This window comes from Salvelinus sp. IW2-2015, unplaced genomic scaffold (genome assembly GCF_002910315.2).
Source record: "Salvelinus sp. IW2-2015 unplaced genomic scaffold, ASM291031v2 Un_scaffold2018, whole genome shotgun sequence".
NCBI lineage: Eukaryota > Metazoa > Chordata > Actinopteri > Salmoniformes > Salmonidae > Salvelinus > Salvelinus sp. IW2-2015.
This window is the reverse complement of record NW_019943366.1, coordinates 47,255-61,454: the sequence shown is the minus strand read 5'-3', so window position 1 is coordinate 61,454 and position 14,200 is coordinate 47,255. Positions and strand designations below refer to the sequence as shown.

At 42.9% G+C, this 14,200-nt stretch overlaps 1 protein-coding gene and 1 pseudogene across 2 annotated transcripts; both read right to left on the bottom strand.

Annotated features, from left to right (window-relative positions):
• The window catches only part of LOC112072744 (syntaxin-12-like), a 16,844-nt pseudogene extending 11,995 nt beyond the window's left edge, over positions 1 to 4,849 (bottom strand).
• An 828-nt stretch (positions 4,850 to 5,677) lies between these two features.
• On the bottom strand, positions 5,678 to 14,187 carry LOC112072743 (tRNA selenocysteine 1-associated protein 1). Of its 2 annotated transcripts, none has more exons than XM_024140131.2 (9): positions 14,013 to 14,187; positions 13,603 to 13,700; positions 9,368 to 9,470; positions 9,036 to 9,088; positions 8,806 to 8,937; positions 8,436 to 8,552; positions 7,923 to 8,109; positions 6,329 to 6,362; positions 5,678 to 6,046 (listed from the first exon to the last, which is right to left on the bottom strand). In XM_024140131.2, exons 1-9 carry the CDS (start codon positions 14,034 to 14,036, stop codon positions 5,886 to 5,888), a joined length of 909 nt encoding a protein of 302 aa, XP_023995899.1. In that variant the 5' UTR covers positions 14,037 to 14,187; the 3' UTR covers positions 5,678 to 5,885. The 2 variants fall into 2 exon arrangements, with proteins under 2 accessions (XP_023995899.1, XP_023995900.1); XM_024140132.2 differs by having other exon boundaries at positions 9,368 to 9,467; positions 14,013 to 14,175.
• Positions 14,188 to 14,200: the final 13 nt, after the last annotated feature.

The window sequence follows — 14,200 nt, the reverse complement described above, 5'->3', positions numbered from 1 at the left end:
TGTACTTACAGTTACTATTACCAGTCAAAAGTTTGCACTCACCTACTCCATTCAAGGGTTTTTCTTTATATAGTATTTTTTTACTATATTGTAGAATAAATAGTGAAGACAAAAACTATGAAATAACACATATGGAATTATGTAGTAACCAAAAAAAGAAAACAATCAAAAATATATTTTAGATTCTTTCAAAGTAGGCACCTTTGCCTTGATGACAGCTTTGCACACTTGGATTCTCTCAACCAGCTTCACCTGGAATGCTTTTCCAACAGCTTTAAGGAGTTCCCACATATGCTGAGCACTTGTTGGCTGCTTTTCCTTCACTCTGCAGTCCAACTCATCCCAAACCATCTCAATTGGTTTGAGGTCAGGTGATTGTGGATGCCAGGTCAACTGATGCAGCACTCAATCACTCTCCTTCTTGGTCAAATAGCCATTACACAGCCTGGAGGTGTGTTTTGGTTATGTCCTGCAGATTGTCTTTGCATTTATTTGGGTTGCAAGTTCTGAGGCTGGTAACTCTAATGAGCTTATTCTCTGCAGCATCTCTCTCTTTTAGCTGCTCAACAAGACCTTAACTAGCTGAATCAGATATGCTAAATTAGGGTTGGACTGAAAACCTACAGGACAGTAGATCTCCAGGAAGAGGGTTGGGGCAGCCCTGATGTAGGCTATAGGATACATCAWGTATAGATCATTACAAAGTACTGACTGAATTATCTTCATCACATCAACTCTTCTCTTTCTGCAGCAATACTTACTGTTCTGTGTGATCTTCTGGATGTTGGAGCTGCATGTCTGGATGAGGGTATTGGAGTCCCGTGGCTGGGTGCGATAGCCGTCTGCTTTACTGTAAGACATTGCTGCCAGTRTGGCGTGCTCTTAGGTCTCACGGTGAAGACTGTTGGGGGTTGCGTGGCAGGTGTATTGGGAAAACTCTGGGAGAGGAGAAAGTCGTTATAAGTTTTGTTATCAAGACAGAGATAYACAGAGGGTRCAATTTGGGACACAGCCTAAAAATCCTATCCAGCTGTTAATAATGGAGAATAGAGCATGATGTCCACTATATAGTGCATTCGGAAAGTATTCAGACCCCTTCCCCAACTTTGTTACTTTACAGCCTTATTCTAAATAGGATTAAATTACTTATTTTCCTCATCAATTTACACACAATACCCCATAATGACAAAGCAAAAAAACGTGTTTAAAAAAAAAATATGTTTGCATATTATATTTTTAAAAAGAAATACCTTCTTTACATAAGTATTCAGACCCTTTGCTATGAGACTCGAAAGCTCAGGTGCATCCTGTTTCCATTGATAATCCTTGAAATGTTTCTACAACTTGATCGGAGTCCACCTGTGGTAAATTCAATTGATTGGACATGATTTGGAAAGGCACACACCTTTCTAGATAAGGTCCCACAGTTGACAGTGTATGTCAGAGCAAAAAMCAAGACATGAGGTCTTAGGAATTGTCCGTAAAGCAATCCAAGAGCCCGATATTCACTCTGACAGAGTTCCACTGTGGAGATGGGAGAACCTTCAGGGAGAACCTTCCGGAAGAACAACCATCTCTGCAGCACTCCACCAATCAGGCCTTTATGGTAGAGTGGCCAGATGGAAGCCACTCCTCAGTAAAAGGCACATGACAGTCCACTTGGAATTTGCCAAAAGGCACCTAAAGGACTCTCAAACCATGAGAAACAACATTCTCTGGTCTGATGAAACCAAGATTGAACTCTTTGGCCTGAATGCCATGCGTCACGTCTCGAGGAAACCTGGTACCATCCCTACGGCGAAGCATTGTGGTGTCAGGAATCGACGGAAAGATGAATGGAGCAATGTACAGAAAGATCCTTGATGAAAACCTGCTCCAGAGCCCTCAGGGCCTCAGACTGGGGTGAAGGTTCACCTTCCAACAGGACAATGACCCTAAGNCAGATGGAAGCCACTCCTCAGTAAAAGGCACATGACAGTCCACTTGGAATTTGCCAAAAGGCACCTAAAGGACTCTCAAACCATGAGAAACAACATTCTCTGGTCTGATGAAACCAAGATTGAACTCTTTGGCCTGAATGCCATGCGTCACGTCTSGAGGAAACCTGGTACCATCCCTACGGCGAARCATTGTGGTGTCAGGAATCGACGGAAAGATGAATGGAGCAATGTACAGAAAGATCCTTGATGAAAACCTGCTCCAGAGCCCTCAGGGCCTCAGACTGGGGYGAAGGTTCACCTTCCAACAGGACAATGACCCTAAGCACACAKCCAAGACAACGCAGGAGTGGCTTTGGGACAAGTCTCTGAATGTACTCGAGTGGCCCAGCCAGAACCCGGACTTGAACCTGATCTAACATATTTGATGAGACCTGAAAAAAGCCATGCAGTGACGCTCACCATCCAACCAGACAGAGCTTGAGAGGATCTTCAGAGAAAAATGGGAAAAAACTCACAAATACAGGTGCCAAGCTGGTAGCGTCATACCCAAGATGACTCGAGGCTGTAATCACTGCCAAAGGTGACTTATGTCAATGTGATAGTTAATTTAAAAAAAACAAAATTAGCACATTTTTTAAAACTATTTTTGCTTTGTCATTATCAAAATGTGGAAAAACGTCAAAGGAATACTTTCCGAATGCACTGTATATACAAAAGTATGTGGACACCCCTTCAAATTAGTGGATTTGGCTATTTTAGCCACACCCTTTGCTGGCAGATGTATAAAATCGAGCACACAGCCAAGCAATCTCCATAAACAGACATTGGCTGTAGAATGGCCTTACTGAAGAGCTCAGTGACTTTCAACGTGGCACTGTCCAACGAGTCAGTTCGTCAAATTTCTGCCCTGCTATAGCTGCCCCAGTCAACTTTATGTTAGAGCAACAATAGCTTAGCTGCGAAGTGGTAGGCCACACAAGCTCACAAACAGGACYGCTGAATGCTGAAGCACGTAAAAATTGTCTGTCTTCGGTTGCAACACTTAACTATGGACTTCCAAACTGTCTCTGGAAGCAACGTCAGCACACATAGGAAGTTTCATGAAATTAGTTTCAATAGCCGAGCAGCTGCACACAGGCCAAAGTTCACCATGTGCATTGTCAAGCATCGGCTGGAGTGGTGTAAAGCTCGCCGCCATTGGACTCTGGAGCAGTGGAAAGGAGTTYTCTGGAGTGATGAATCACGCTTCACCATCTGGCAGTCCGACAGACAAATCTGGGTTTGGCGGATGCCAGGAGAACGCTACCTGCACCAATGCATAGTACCAACTGTAAAGTTTGGTGGAGGATGGATAATGGTCTGGAGCTGTTTTTCATGGTTCGGGCTAGGCTCCTTAGTTCATGTGAAGGGAAATATACAGCATACAATGACATTCTAGATGATTCTGGGCTTCCAACTTTGTGGCAACAGTTTGGGGAAGGCCTTTTCATGTTTTAGCATGACAGTGCCCCCTTGCACAAAGCTAGGTMAATATAGAAATGGTTACAGATCGGTATGGAAGAATTYTACTGGACTGCACAGAGCCCTGACCTCAACACCATCAGGATAAATTGGAACGCCAACTGCGAGCCAGACCTAATCGCCCATCAGTGCCCGACCTCACTAATGCTCATGGCTGAATGGAAGCAAGTCCCTGCAGCAATGTTCCAACATCCAGTTGGAAAGCCTTCCCTGAAGAGTGGAGGCTGTTAWAGCAGCAAAGAGGAGACCAACTCCATCTTAATGCCCATGATTTTGAAATTAGATGTTCGACAAGCAGGTGTCCACACACTTTTGGCCAAGTACTGAAAATACACTTACCAAACTTATCAGTCAAGTTTGTCCTAAGATAGGCCTATTAAACTGTGTCACAAGTTACATATTAACAGCTAAATGCCCAGTCATAACTGGAGAGAAGTGCTGTCATAGATTTATAATGATGTAAAAGGGGCTTTATAAATATATTTTATTTTAGTGCTAAGTATGATTTGAAATCACAATAGTACCTGTTAAAGGTAATGACTCCACACACTTATTTCACGATCCATCCGGACGAGCTCAAATACCCATAGTAGCAAACACTATCTAGCCATTTAGTACAATCGTTGGTTTAATCGATTTTCTGTTCATCACGCCTTTAGACAGGGGAGTTCCAGGGAACAAACAAAGTGCCAGGTCAGACAGTGCCAAGTCCCACAAATGGTGCCAGGTCACACAGTAGCATCAGACAGTGTATTGAGTGACACACTATTTTGAAATAGCAGTTTCTCACTCCCAAAACATCAGACTGCCACATAACTACCTAACCAGAGACTGAGTAGGTAAGATATTAAATCGACCACAAGCGAGATTTAGCCCTTGTTGCCGCCGGGTATTTCTTCAGAATTTAAATAGCTATGTTATGGTGGCCAGCTAACGTTAGTTGGCTTGCTAGATGATTTACAGCTAAAGTTAGCGAACTAACAAAACGTACTTAAGCTTATGTAGCTTGCTTGCAAGCTATTTGGCTTTCCACAAAACTAGACAGTTGTTGTTTAATACAAGGTTAATGAGACGTTTCCAAATTGTATAATTTAATTGGAGTTGAATTGCCTACACAGGCCTGCTCTGATGACGCTGAAAATAGCCACGCTAGCTAGCTTGATTGTTAGCACAAAGACATCAGATGCCTGACTTGGATCCCAGCAAATTGTTGAAGCATGTCAACAAAATGTGACTTTCTATTTTACAGCGAGTTATACATTAACGTAGGTTTAAACTGAAAATAACCAAATCTTACTTGTTTAGTAGGCTGTTGCACATAAAACATCCGCTGTGCTTCACTTTGTTCCTCCGTCAAGAAGCTAGCCTCCCAAAACTGTCAAATGACGTCATTGCATACATTAAAAAAAACTTTGGGTGGCGCCAAAAGTAATAAAAAAAATCAAGAGTAATTATTTTTTAAAACATTAACATACATATAGTAAAAAATGTTGACGCGTTTTACAACTTTCGCTCGGGAGCAGAAGACGATTCCCTACAAAATGGTATTCAGAAACTAAACAAACTCAGAGTAGGCTTAGTCATGCAAAATAATATCTCAAATCCTGTCCAGGGTTGGATTCATTCAATGGGCAGCCCGTCCCTCCCTTTCAGTCACTGGGAAACCTTGTGACTCGCGGTTTTCTGCTGATGAAACCAGCTCTCACTTTGCTCAACAGAGACTGGGGCACATTTAGCAGTACACAACGGTTGAGAATACGCAGAAAAATAAAACAACCATGCCTCTGACATGTAGAATAAGGAATCATGTCCACTCTATTCATGCCATTGCTATCCGCAGCGTTCCACAACGTTGTACCGGGCTGAACTCTCCACAGTCTATGAGACTTGAAAGAATTCCTGTAATTTTGGTTGGGTCATTTTATAAGAAATCTCTACCTGGCAACATGATACATACACGTTTACTCCATCTTTACAAACACATATGGAAACAGACAGAAGGCAGTGTAACATTGCAGATTACACAATCACTTATTCAATTGAGAAATGTGTGTCCCAAATGGCACTCTATTCCTTATATAGAGCAATACTTTTGACCTAAGCTCTTTTAGGCCCTAGCTAAAAGTAGTGCTGCACTAAATAGAGAATATGGTCCCATTTGRGATACATCCATCTCTGCAGTTTGGCAAAGCATAACAAATGAAAACAGGAAGCTATTCTTAGGCACAGCAGGACTTTTATAAAGATGCACAAAATAAAACATTTGTCAATTAACCAAAAAAATTATGTCTTGTAAGCAAATGCCAGTTCTGGCCAAGGACTGGGGATATGTCTTTAGCCTTTCCATGATCAAACATTTACAGAATATAATATGAAAGGCCAAAGAACATGGCAAAAGAGGATATTGCCATTCCATTGTATGCCTCAACAGTAGACAGGTTCTGGAAGGCTACTCGTGGTTCCAAATGCTTGTTCCGAGGATTCCAAGGGTTGCCAGTGGCACTGGATAAGGGCATCATACAGTTCCTCACTGTGTTCCATAAACTTCCTGTTGGCTTCCAACACATCCAGCTCTGGGTTAGGATCTACAATGGAGGAAAAGGCTGGCAGTGATTATTTGTTGACTTATGTCAACAACCCCAGTCTCCTGCTCGGGAAACTAACGCCTTAAACATTAGACCAAGAAGAGGACAAGTCCGACTCCGCTAAGTTCCATACACTGGTTAATCCTCGGAACATGCAGGATATCAATCTAAATTCATTATGAAACACCTCAATTCCATCAAGTCAATGTCATCAAGAGCCTTTTAGATAATAGGCCACAAAAGTCTGGAGAAAAACAAGCAGGAAAAATAAAGAGCACGTACCTTCCAGACCATCCTCTTCAACAGCTTCATTTTCCTGAAAATGTTAAATGAGTTGGTTTTAATAAAAATGATTGTGTATATTGAAAAGTCTTAACTATATGAAGGAAAAGACAATGCGTTAAGGTGTTAATATTGCATGTCTAAGAAGTAGTAGTGACGTTGAGCTACGTAAACACGTCACCAGTAACGGTGACGTTGACCTACTTAACCAGTAACGGTGACGTTGAGCTACGTAACCAGTAACGGTGACGTTGACCTACGTAACACGTCACCAGTAACGGTGACGTTGACCTACGTAACCAGTAACGGTGACTTTGACCTACGTAACAGTAACCGTGTACCTACGTAACCAGTAACGGTGACGTTGACCTACGTAACCAGTAACGGTGACGTTGACCTACGTAACCAGTACACGGTGACGTTGACGTTGACCCTACGTAACCAGTAACGGTGACGTTGACCTACGTAACCAGTAACGGTGACGTTGACCTACGTAACCAGTAACGGTGACGTTGACCTACGTAACATACCAAATCAAATTGTATTGGTCACGTACACATATTTTGCGGGTGTAGCAAAATGCTTGTGTTCCTAGCTCCAACAATACAGTAATATCWAAAAATTCACAACAATACACAAATCTAAAGTAAAATAATGGATAAGAAATATATCTATATATTAGAACGAGCAATGTCGGAGTGACATTGACTAAAATGCAGTAGAATACAGTATATACATATGAAATGAGTATAGCAGTATGTAAACATTAAAGTGACGAGTGTTTCATTATTAAAGTGACCAGTGATTCCATGTGTATGTACAGTTTAAGTCGGAGGTTTACATATACCTCAGCCAAATACATTTAAAATCAGTTTCACAATTTCTGACATTTAATCCTATTAAAGATTCCCTGTCTTAGGTCAGTTAGGATCACCACTTTATAAAAAAAAAAATGAAATGTCAGAATAATAGAAGAGAATGATTTATTTAAGCTTTTATTTATTTTATCACATTCCCAGTGGGTCAGAAGTTTGCATACACTCAATTAGTATTTGGTAGCATTGCCTTTAAATTGTTTAACTTGGGTCAAACATTTTGGGTAGCCTTCCACAAGCTTCCCACAATAAGTTGGGGGAATTTTGGCCCATTGTTCCTGACAGAGTTGGTGTAACTGAATCAGGTTTGTAGGCCTCCTTGCCCGCACACGCTTTTTCAGTTCTGCCCACAAATTTTCTATGGGATTGAGGTCAGGGCTTTGTGATGGCCACTCCAATACCTTGACACTTAAGCCATTTTACCACAACTTTGGAAGTATGCTTGGGGTCATTGTCCATTTGGAAGGCCCATTTGCGACCCAGCTTTAACTTCCTGACTGATGTCTTGAAATGTTGCTTCAATGTCCACATCTCACGTAACATATCACCAGTAAAGGTGACGTTGAGCAACGTAACATATCACCAGTAAAGGTGACGTTGAGCAACGTAACATATCACCAGTAAAGGTGACGTTGAGCAACGTAACATATCACCAGTAAAGGTGACGTTGAGCAACATAACATATCACCGGTAAAGGGGGAGCAGGGCAGCAATCTTACCTGTGCAGGATTCTGTGTGTAATCATACTGGTTGTAGTTGTAGCCGCCATAGTTGCCTCCATTCTGGTCGTAGCCCCAAGAGCCCCATCCACCACCGTACGGCTGTTGATTGTATTGTTGCTGGTTGTGTCTGTAGCCTCCTCCATGTGACCCCCACGCCCTGTTGTCTGATTGATTATGCCTAGTTCTGTGAGTGAGAGAGAAGTATTGGTAACCRAGGCATCTGACAGTGATTATTAAAACCCATCTCTTTATGGAGTTGAAAAACTATTATTTTGGGGAAAGATACTCTCTGCTCAGGTCTTCATGAGCGCTTTGCAAAATCTGACTAACAAGGGGGATAGTCAAATATTATGTTGGAAATATAGCTACAGTTTTAATGGCTATAAAAAGGTGGTTTTTGAAACTGAATGGGTTCATGCTACAACCCTGGTTTTTCAAATGGTAAATACACACCATGTCTGGAGACGGCTTATAACATAGTAATACAGTAAGAACTGACGTAAAACTCACTTGTTAGCAGCTAGGCTCAGTCGTAGGGGCTTGCTCCCGAGCCCCACCGCTCCCTGACACTCCTCCAGCGCCAACTTTTGAAGCCTCTGGTCTGGGAACTGGACAAACCCACAACCCCTGGAAACAAGAGAAACGTCCAGACAAGTAAATAACTAGCTTCGGCTGTGAATATTTTTTGGGTCGTTGAAGAAGTTTAGACAAGTTAATATTATTAGTGTAGAAGTAGTGACTATTATAAATAGTCGTGGAATAGTAACAGTTGATGTTTTGGAAACGGGCCGTATCAATTGTATTCACATCCTATTAGATCACATCAACCTTGATATATGGAAACCCTTCTATAGGGATTATAATATCCTACTGGACTCACTTGGAGTTCCCCGTGCCATCCAGCACCACCTTCCCCCCACGACAGGAAGGGTAGCGGTTGTAGAAGAACTCGTAGAGCATCCCGTCATCCACTTCAGGTGTGAGATCCCCAACAAACAGAGAATGGAGTGGACTGTAGCAGAGAGAAAGGAGTTGTGTGTTCATTTCCAATGTTTCTATATGGCATCTCATGACATTTAGTTTGACTTGCAATCAAGCGGGTTGATATACCTGCTTTCTCCTTGCTTCCCAAAAGTGGCCCTGTTTAACTTAAATCTTCTGGGCTGTGAAGTACAAAAAGGCTTCCTTAAAAATGCACATTTACAATATGACGACAATATGCATTCATTTATACAAGCGCTAATGAGGMAAATTGCATAAACATCTTGTTTTGTCTCAGGCTACCAAAAAGCATTATGTATAAACTGATACAATCTGGGTCTGCATCCCACTGGGCCCGGGTCAAAAGTAGYGAACTAYATTAGGGGATGAATAGGGTGCAAATTGGGGAYGCAAAATTGAATCCATAACATTCAAGTAGCCTTGTTAAACGGTATATTTACCGGTGTGGCTCCTGGCAGTGCTTTTCCATTGACTTTACGAAGACACCTCTCAGCGGTGGCTTCATCTGTCAGCTCCACGAAGCAGTAGCCTGCTGCACCCCTACTGAAGAGCAACACAGAGAAGGGATATCAGTCCAATGTTGCATCCAAAGGATGGATTTTAACTGTGTGTGGTGTGTAGCTATAATACAMTGGTGCTAGCCTGGGTACCAGCCTGTTTGTGCCCTCATGCCACTCCATGTCATGTCAAAGGCACAAAAGCTCACTAAGCTCAGGACTCTCTCTGCAACTGGATCCTGAACTTCCTGACGGGCTGCCCCCAGGTGGCGAGGGTAGGCAACAACACATACACCACACAGACCTTCAACACGGGGCCCCACAGGGGTGTGTGCTAACACAGGGGTGTGTGTTTATTATCTATGCTGTTGGCTAGTCACTTTACCCCTACCTACAGTATACTGCTGTTACTGTCTATTATCTATCCTGTTGTCTAGTCACTTTACCCCTACCTACAGTATACTGCTGTTACTGTCTATTATCTATCCTGTTGGCTAGTCACTTTACCCCTACCTACAGTATACTGCTGTTACTGTCTATTATCTATCCTGTTGACTAGTCACTTTACCCCTACCTATATGTACATACAATCCCTTCAGAAGGTATTCACACCCCTTTGACTACAGCCTGATTCAATTGAATTTGCCACTGCCCTAAATGCCCTAAATGCAATACCCCATAATGTCAACAGGGAATATATTTTAGTTTTTTTTTTGTACAAATATATTAAATAAGTATTCAACCCATTTGTTATGGCAAGCATGAGAAGGTTCAGGTGTAATMATGTGCTTAACAAGTCACAAGTAGCATGAGGTCACTGTGTGCAATAATAGTGCATTACATGATTTTTGAATGACTACCTCATCTCTGTACCCCACACATACAATCTGTAAAGGTCCCTCAGTCAAGCACTGAATTTCAAAACACAGATTCAATCACAAAGATCAGGTGAGGTTTTCCAATGCCTCGCAAAGAAGGGCACGTATTGGTAGATGGGTAAAAAACAAAACAAATGGTGAAGCATGGTGAAGTTATGGTATATCACAGGGTTGGGCGGTATCCAGACCCCGTCCTCTCATCCTGGGATTTACGGAATTACCAACTTAGTGCACAAGAGGACACCCCCAAAAAATACRCTAAACAACCCATTGGCTGTCTATTACCAGAATGCAAACTAAATTAGCACATGTAATAGCGAATTTCCATGAAGGTTGCTAGCTAAATGTGCTAAAGAGCGCAAATTAAAAAATTAAATTTCAATGACAGGCAATCCAGCTCATAGTTTTGTGTGCAGCTGGCCAATTTGATTATTTCCCCCATGTGGTTCATCAGGTTCTACTGTCATTTTCTGTCGACTAAAACCTGGTGTATCACAAAGCATTACCAAATTAATTTTACGACGCTCCTGACAAACAGTTTTTGTGCCAACGTTGCTTCCAGAGGCAGTTTAGAACTCTGTAATGAGTGTTGCAACAGAGGACAGACGATTTTTACACGCTACAGCATTCGGCGGTCTTGTTCTGTGAGCTTGTGTGGCCTACCACTTCACAGCTGAGCCGTTGTTGCTCCTAGACATTTCCACTTCACAATAACAGCACGTACAGTTGACCGGGGTCAGCTCTAGCAGGGCAGACATTTGAYGAACTGACTTGTTGGAAAGGTGGCATCCTATGACGGTACACAATTGGCCCAACATTGTCCGGGTTAGGCCGTCATTGTAAATAAGAATTTGTTCTTAACTGACTTGTCTAGTTCAATAAAAAATACACTTCGGATTGTTTTGCCAGCTATTTAGTATGAGGGGGAAATTCCCCTATGAAATYGCAGGATTCCATAGCAGAAATTACAACAGCACAAAGTAAACTAACCGTCCTGGGGGCGCTTAAATGTGTGTTCAGTCAGAACTTCTGGGTCTGCTCTAGTCTCCCAATAACTGTCGCGCCAGACGGTTTACTTCTGCACGCAATATCTGCTCTATCAGGTACAGATGGTGCTAAAGGAAATTGTAAGTCACTTGTAAATAAATGTTCATAACAGTCATGGGAGCCTGGGACTTGATAAACCGGACAACTACATCCAACAAGAGTCCAAGGACAGAGGGATACACTAGCTAGAACCTTCTCATCRAGGATCTGGTAGGACAAAAAAGTATGAAGTTGGCTGGCTAATTTGATTGTTTCCCCATGTGGTTCACCAGGTTCTACTGTCATGTTCTGTGGACTAAAACAGCATAAAACCTGGTGTATCACAAAGCATTATCAAATGAATTAGCCAGAGAAACAGTTTGGTAGATTTTTGGTCAAACTTTTCTACCTTTGATAACCAGAAAGCTAGCTGTTAGCTCAAGGAAGGGGGGGGGGCAAAGTACAGCACGACGGGCACTTCAATCCGGCCCACAAGACACACACATATATACACACACCCACACAATCTCTTTTTCTCCCCAATTTCGTGGTATCCAATTGGTAGTTACAGTCTTGTCCCATCGCTGCAACTCCCGTACGGACTCGGGAGAGGTGAAGATGTAGAGCCATGCGTCCTCCAAAACACGACCCAGCCAAGTGTAACAGTATAACTTTACGGCGTCCCCTCGCCCGACACGGGCGCGAACCAGGGACCCTCTGCACACATCAACAACGGTCGCCCACGAAGCATCATTACCCATCGCTCCACAAAGGCCACGGCCCTTGCAGAGCAAGGGGAAACCCTACTTAAGTCTCAGAGCAAGTGACGTAACTGATTGAAACGCTACTAGCGCGTACCCGCTAACTAGCTAGCATTTTCACATCCGTTACAACTCACCCCCTTTCAACCTCCTTTTCCGCAGGCAACCCAGTGATCCGGGTCAACAGCACAATGTAACAGTATAACTTTAAACCGTCCCTCGCCCCGACACGGGCGCGAACCAGGGACCTTTGCACACATCAAACAACGGTCGCCCACGAAGCATCGTTACCCATCGCTCCACAAAGGCCACGGCCCTTGCAGAGCAAGGGGAAACCCTACTTAAGTCTCAGAGCAAGTGACGTAACTGATTGAAACGCTACTAGCGGCGTACCCGCTAACTAGCTGGCCATTTCACTCCGTTACACAAGCCGCACTGCTTCTTGACACAATGTCCGCTTAACCCGGAAGCCAGCTGCACCACAGTGTCGGAGGAAACACTGTAACCTGGCGACCGTGTTAGCGTGCATGCGCCGGCCCGCCACACGAGTCGCTAGAGCGCGATGGGACAAGGAAATCTCGCCCTGCCGAACCCGGACGACTCTGGGCCAATTGTGCGCCGCCTCATGGGTCTCCCAGTCACGGCCAGCTGTGACACAGCCTGGAATCGATCTGGGTCTGTAGTGCGCCTCAAGCACTGCGATACAGTGCTTTAGACGCGTGCGCCACTCGGGAGGCCCTCGCAAAATCCCGATGTGGCCCTCGAGCCAAAAAGTTTGCCAACCCCTGTGTTAGCTAGTTAGTTCCCATGCCAATTTCAAGTCTAAAATAATACCTGCCTAACTCGGAAAATATTTGTTATTTCATAACATCATGCTAGCACATCATGCTTTGTGAACATTATGTTAGCTAGGCTATCCCCAGTTAGATAATGCTTGTGGACATTATGTTAGCTAGCTATCCCAGTTAGATAATGCTTTGTGACATTATGTTAGCTAGCTATCCCCAGTTAGATAATGCTTTGTGACATGAGCTAGCTATCCCCAGTTAGATAATGCTTTGTGACATTATGTTTGCTAGCTATCCCCAGTTAGATAATGTGTTTCACTCATTCATCGTGAGCTGGCTGTTCGTTCTAAATACACTGAACAAAAATATAAACGCAAAATGTAAAGTGTTGGTCCCATGTTTCATGAGCTGAAATAAAACAAAATCCCAGTTTTTCTTTCTGTATATGTGCAAAACTGCTACAGTAAGTATCTTTATTTGAAAGATTAGTTATTTCTGATATGAAAGATTCGGGTTATATCAGAATAATTTTCGAAAACCGGTTTGAAAGCTATGATTAACTTTCCCAAATGTTAAAATAACGTTGGACTTGTAGTTCATATGGAGCCAAATGTGGGCGAATGTAATCGCTGAAAACCCTAACGTTACATGCGGAGAAGGGGGTTAGAGAGCCAGCGTAGTTATAGCTTTTAACTCAGGTCAAACGTCCTAGATAAAATACTCACCCGGTCATCTTGTTGCGTATAATCCTTACACTCACCACCAACTCCCCCATAGTGCCGAAGGCTCGGGTTATGAAGTTTTCGTCCATGTAGGGCTCCAACTACCAAAACAAACAGACTTCATTATCATAACATGGTAACGTTAACTTAGCTAAGAGTTAGCTACCACATGTCCATTGCAAATATTATAAAGGCTGCGTTTAGCTAGTAATGTGTCAAAATGTTCCATCTGCAGCAAGTTAACCGATTTAGCACTAATAAACTAAGTTAGTCGGGTGGCTAGTTATGTTACTACTAGCTAGCATGCTAGCAAACAKAACTTAAGTTGAAGCTAGCTACTTAGCTTCAACTAGCTAATTTACCTACAACCTGAAGTGTTAAAAATATCGACTGAACTGGTTTGAGATACTCACGTTTCCCATCCATAGCGTGCTCATGTTTTAAGACCTGAAGTTGTAAACCTTAATGTTTTTTACATTTACAGTTGTTAATCTCCGAAATAACACATGCAGCCCCTTGTAAGTGTCGTGTCGGAAGAGGCAACAGGGGAGCTTCTGCGCACGCGCCTTGAATAAGTCCAACTGACTGCTCTCTACCCTGG

What these genes read in the sequence shown, in the direction of transcription:
- LOC112072743 (XM_024140131.2), bottom strand. Translation starts at nt 14,036, where the DNA reads ATGAGCACGCTATGGATGGGAAAC. An exon ending in GGGAAGCAAGGAGAAAGCAG is followed by an intron (nt 8,938 to 9,035) that starts GTATATCAACCC and finishes TCTCTGCTACAG; the next exon opens with TCCACTCCATTCTCTGTTTG. An exon ending in ACACACAGAATCCTGCACAG is followed by an intron (nt 6,363 to 7,922) that starts GTAAGATTGCTG and finishes TAACATTTTCAG; the next exon opens with GAAAATGAAGCTGTTGAAGA.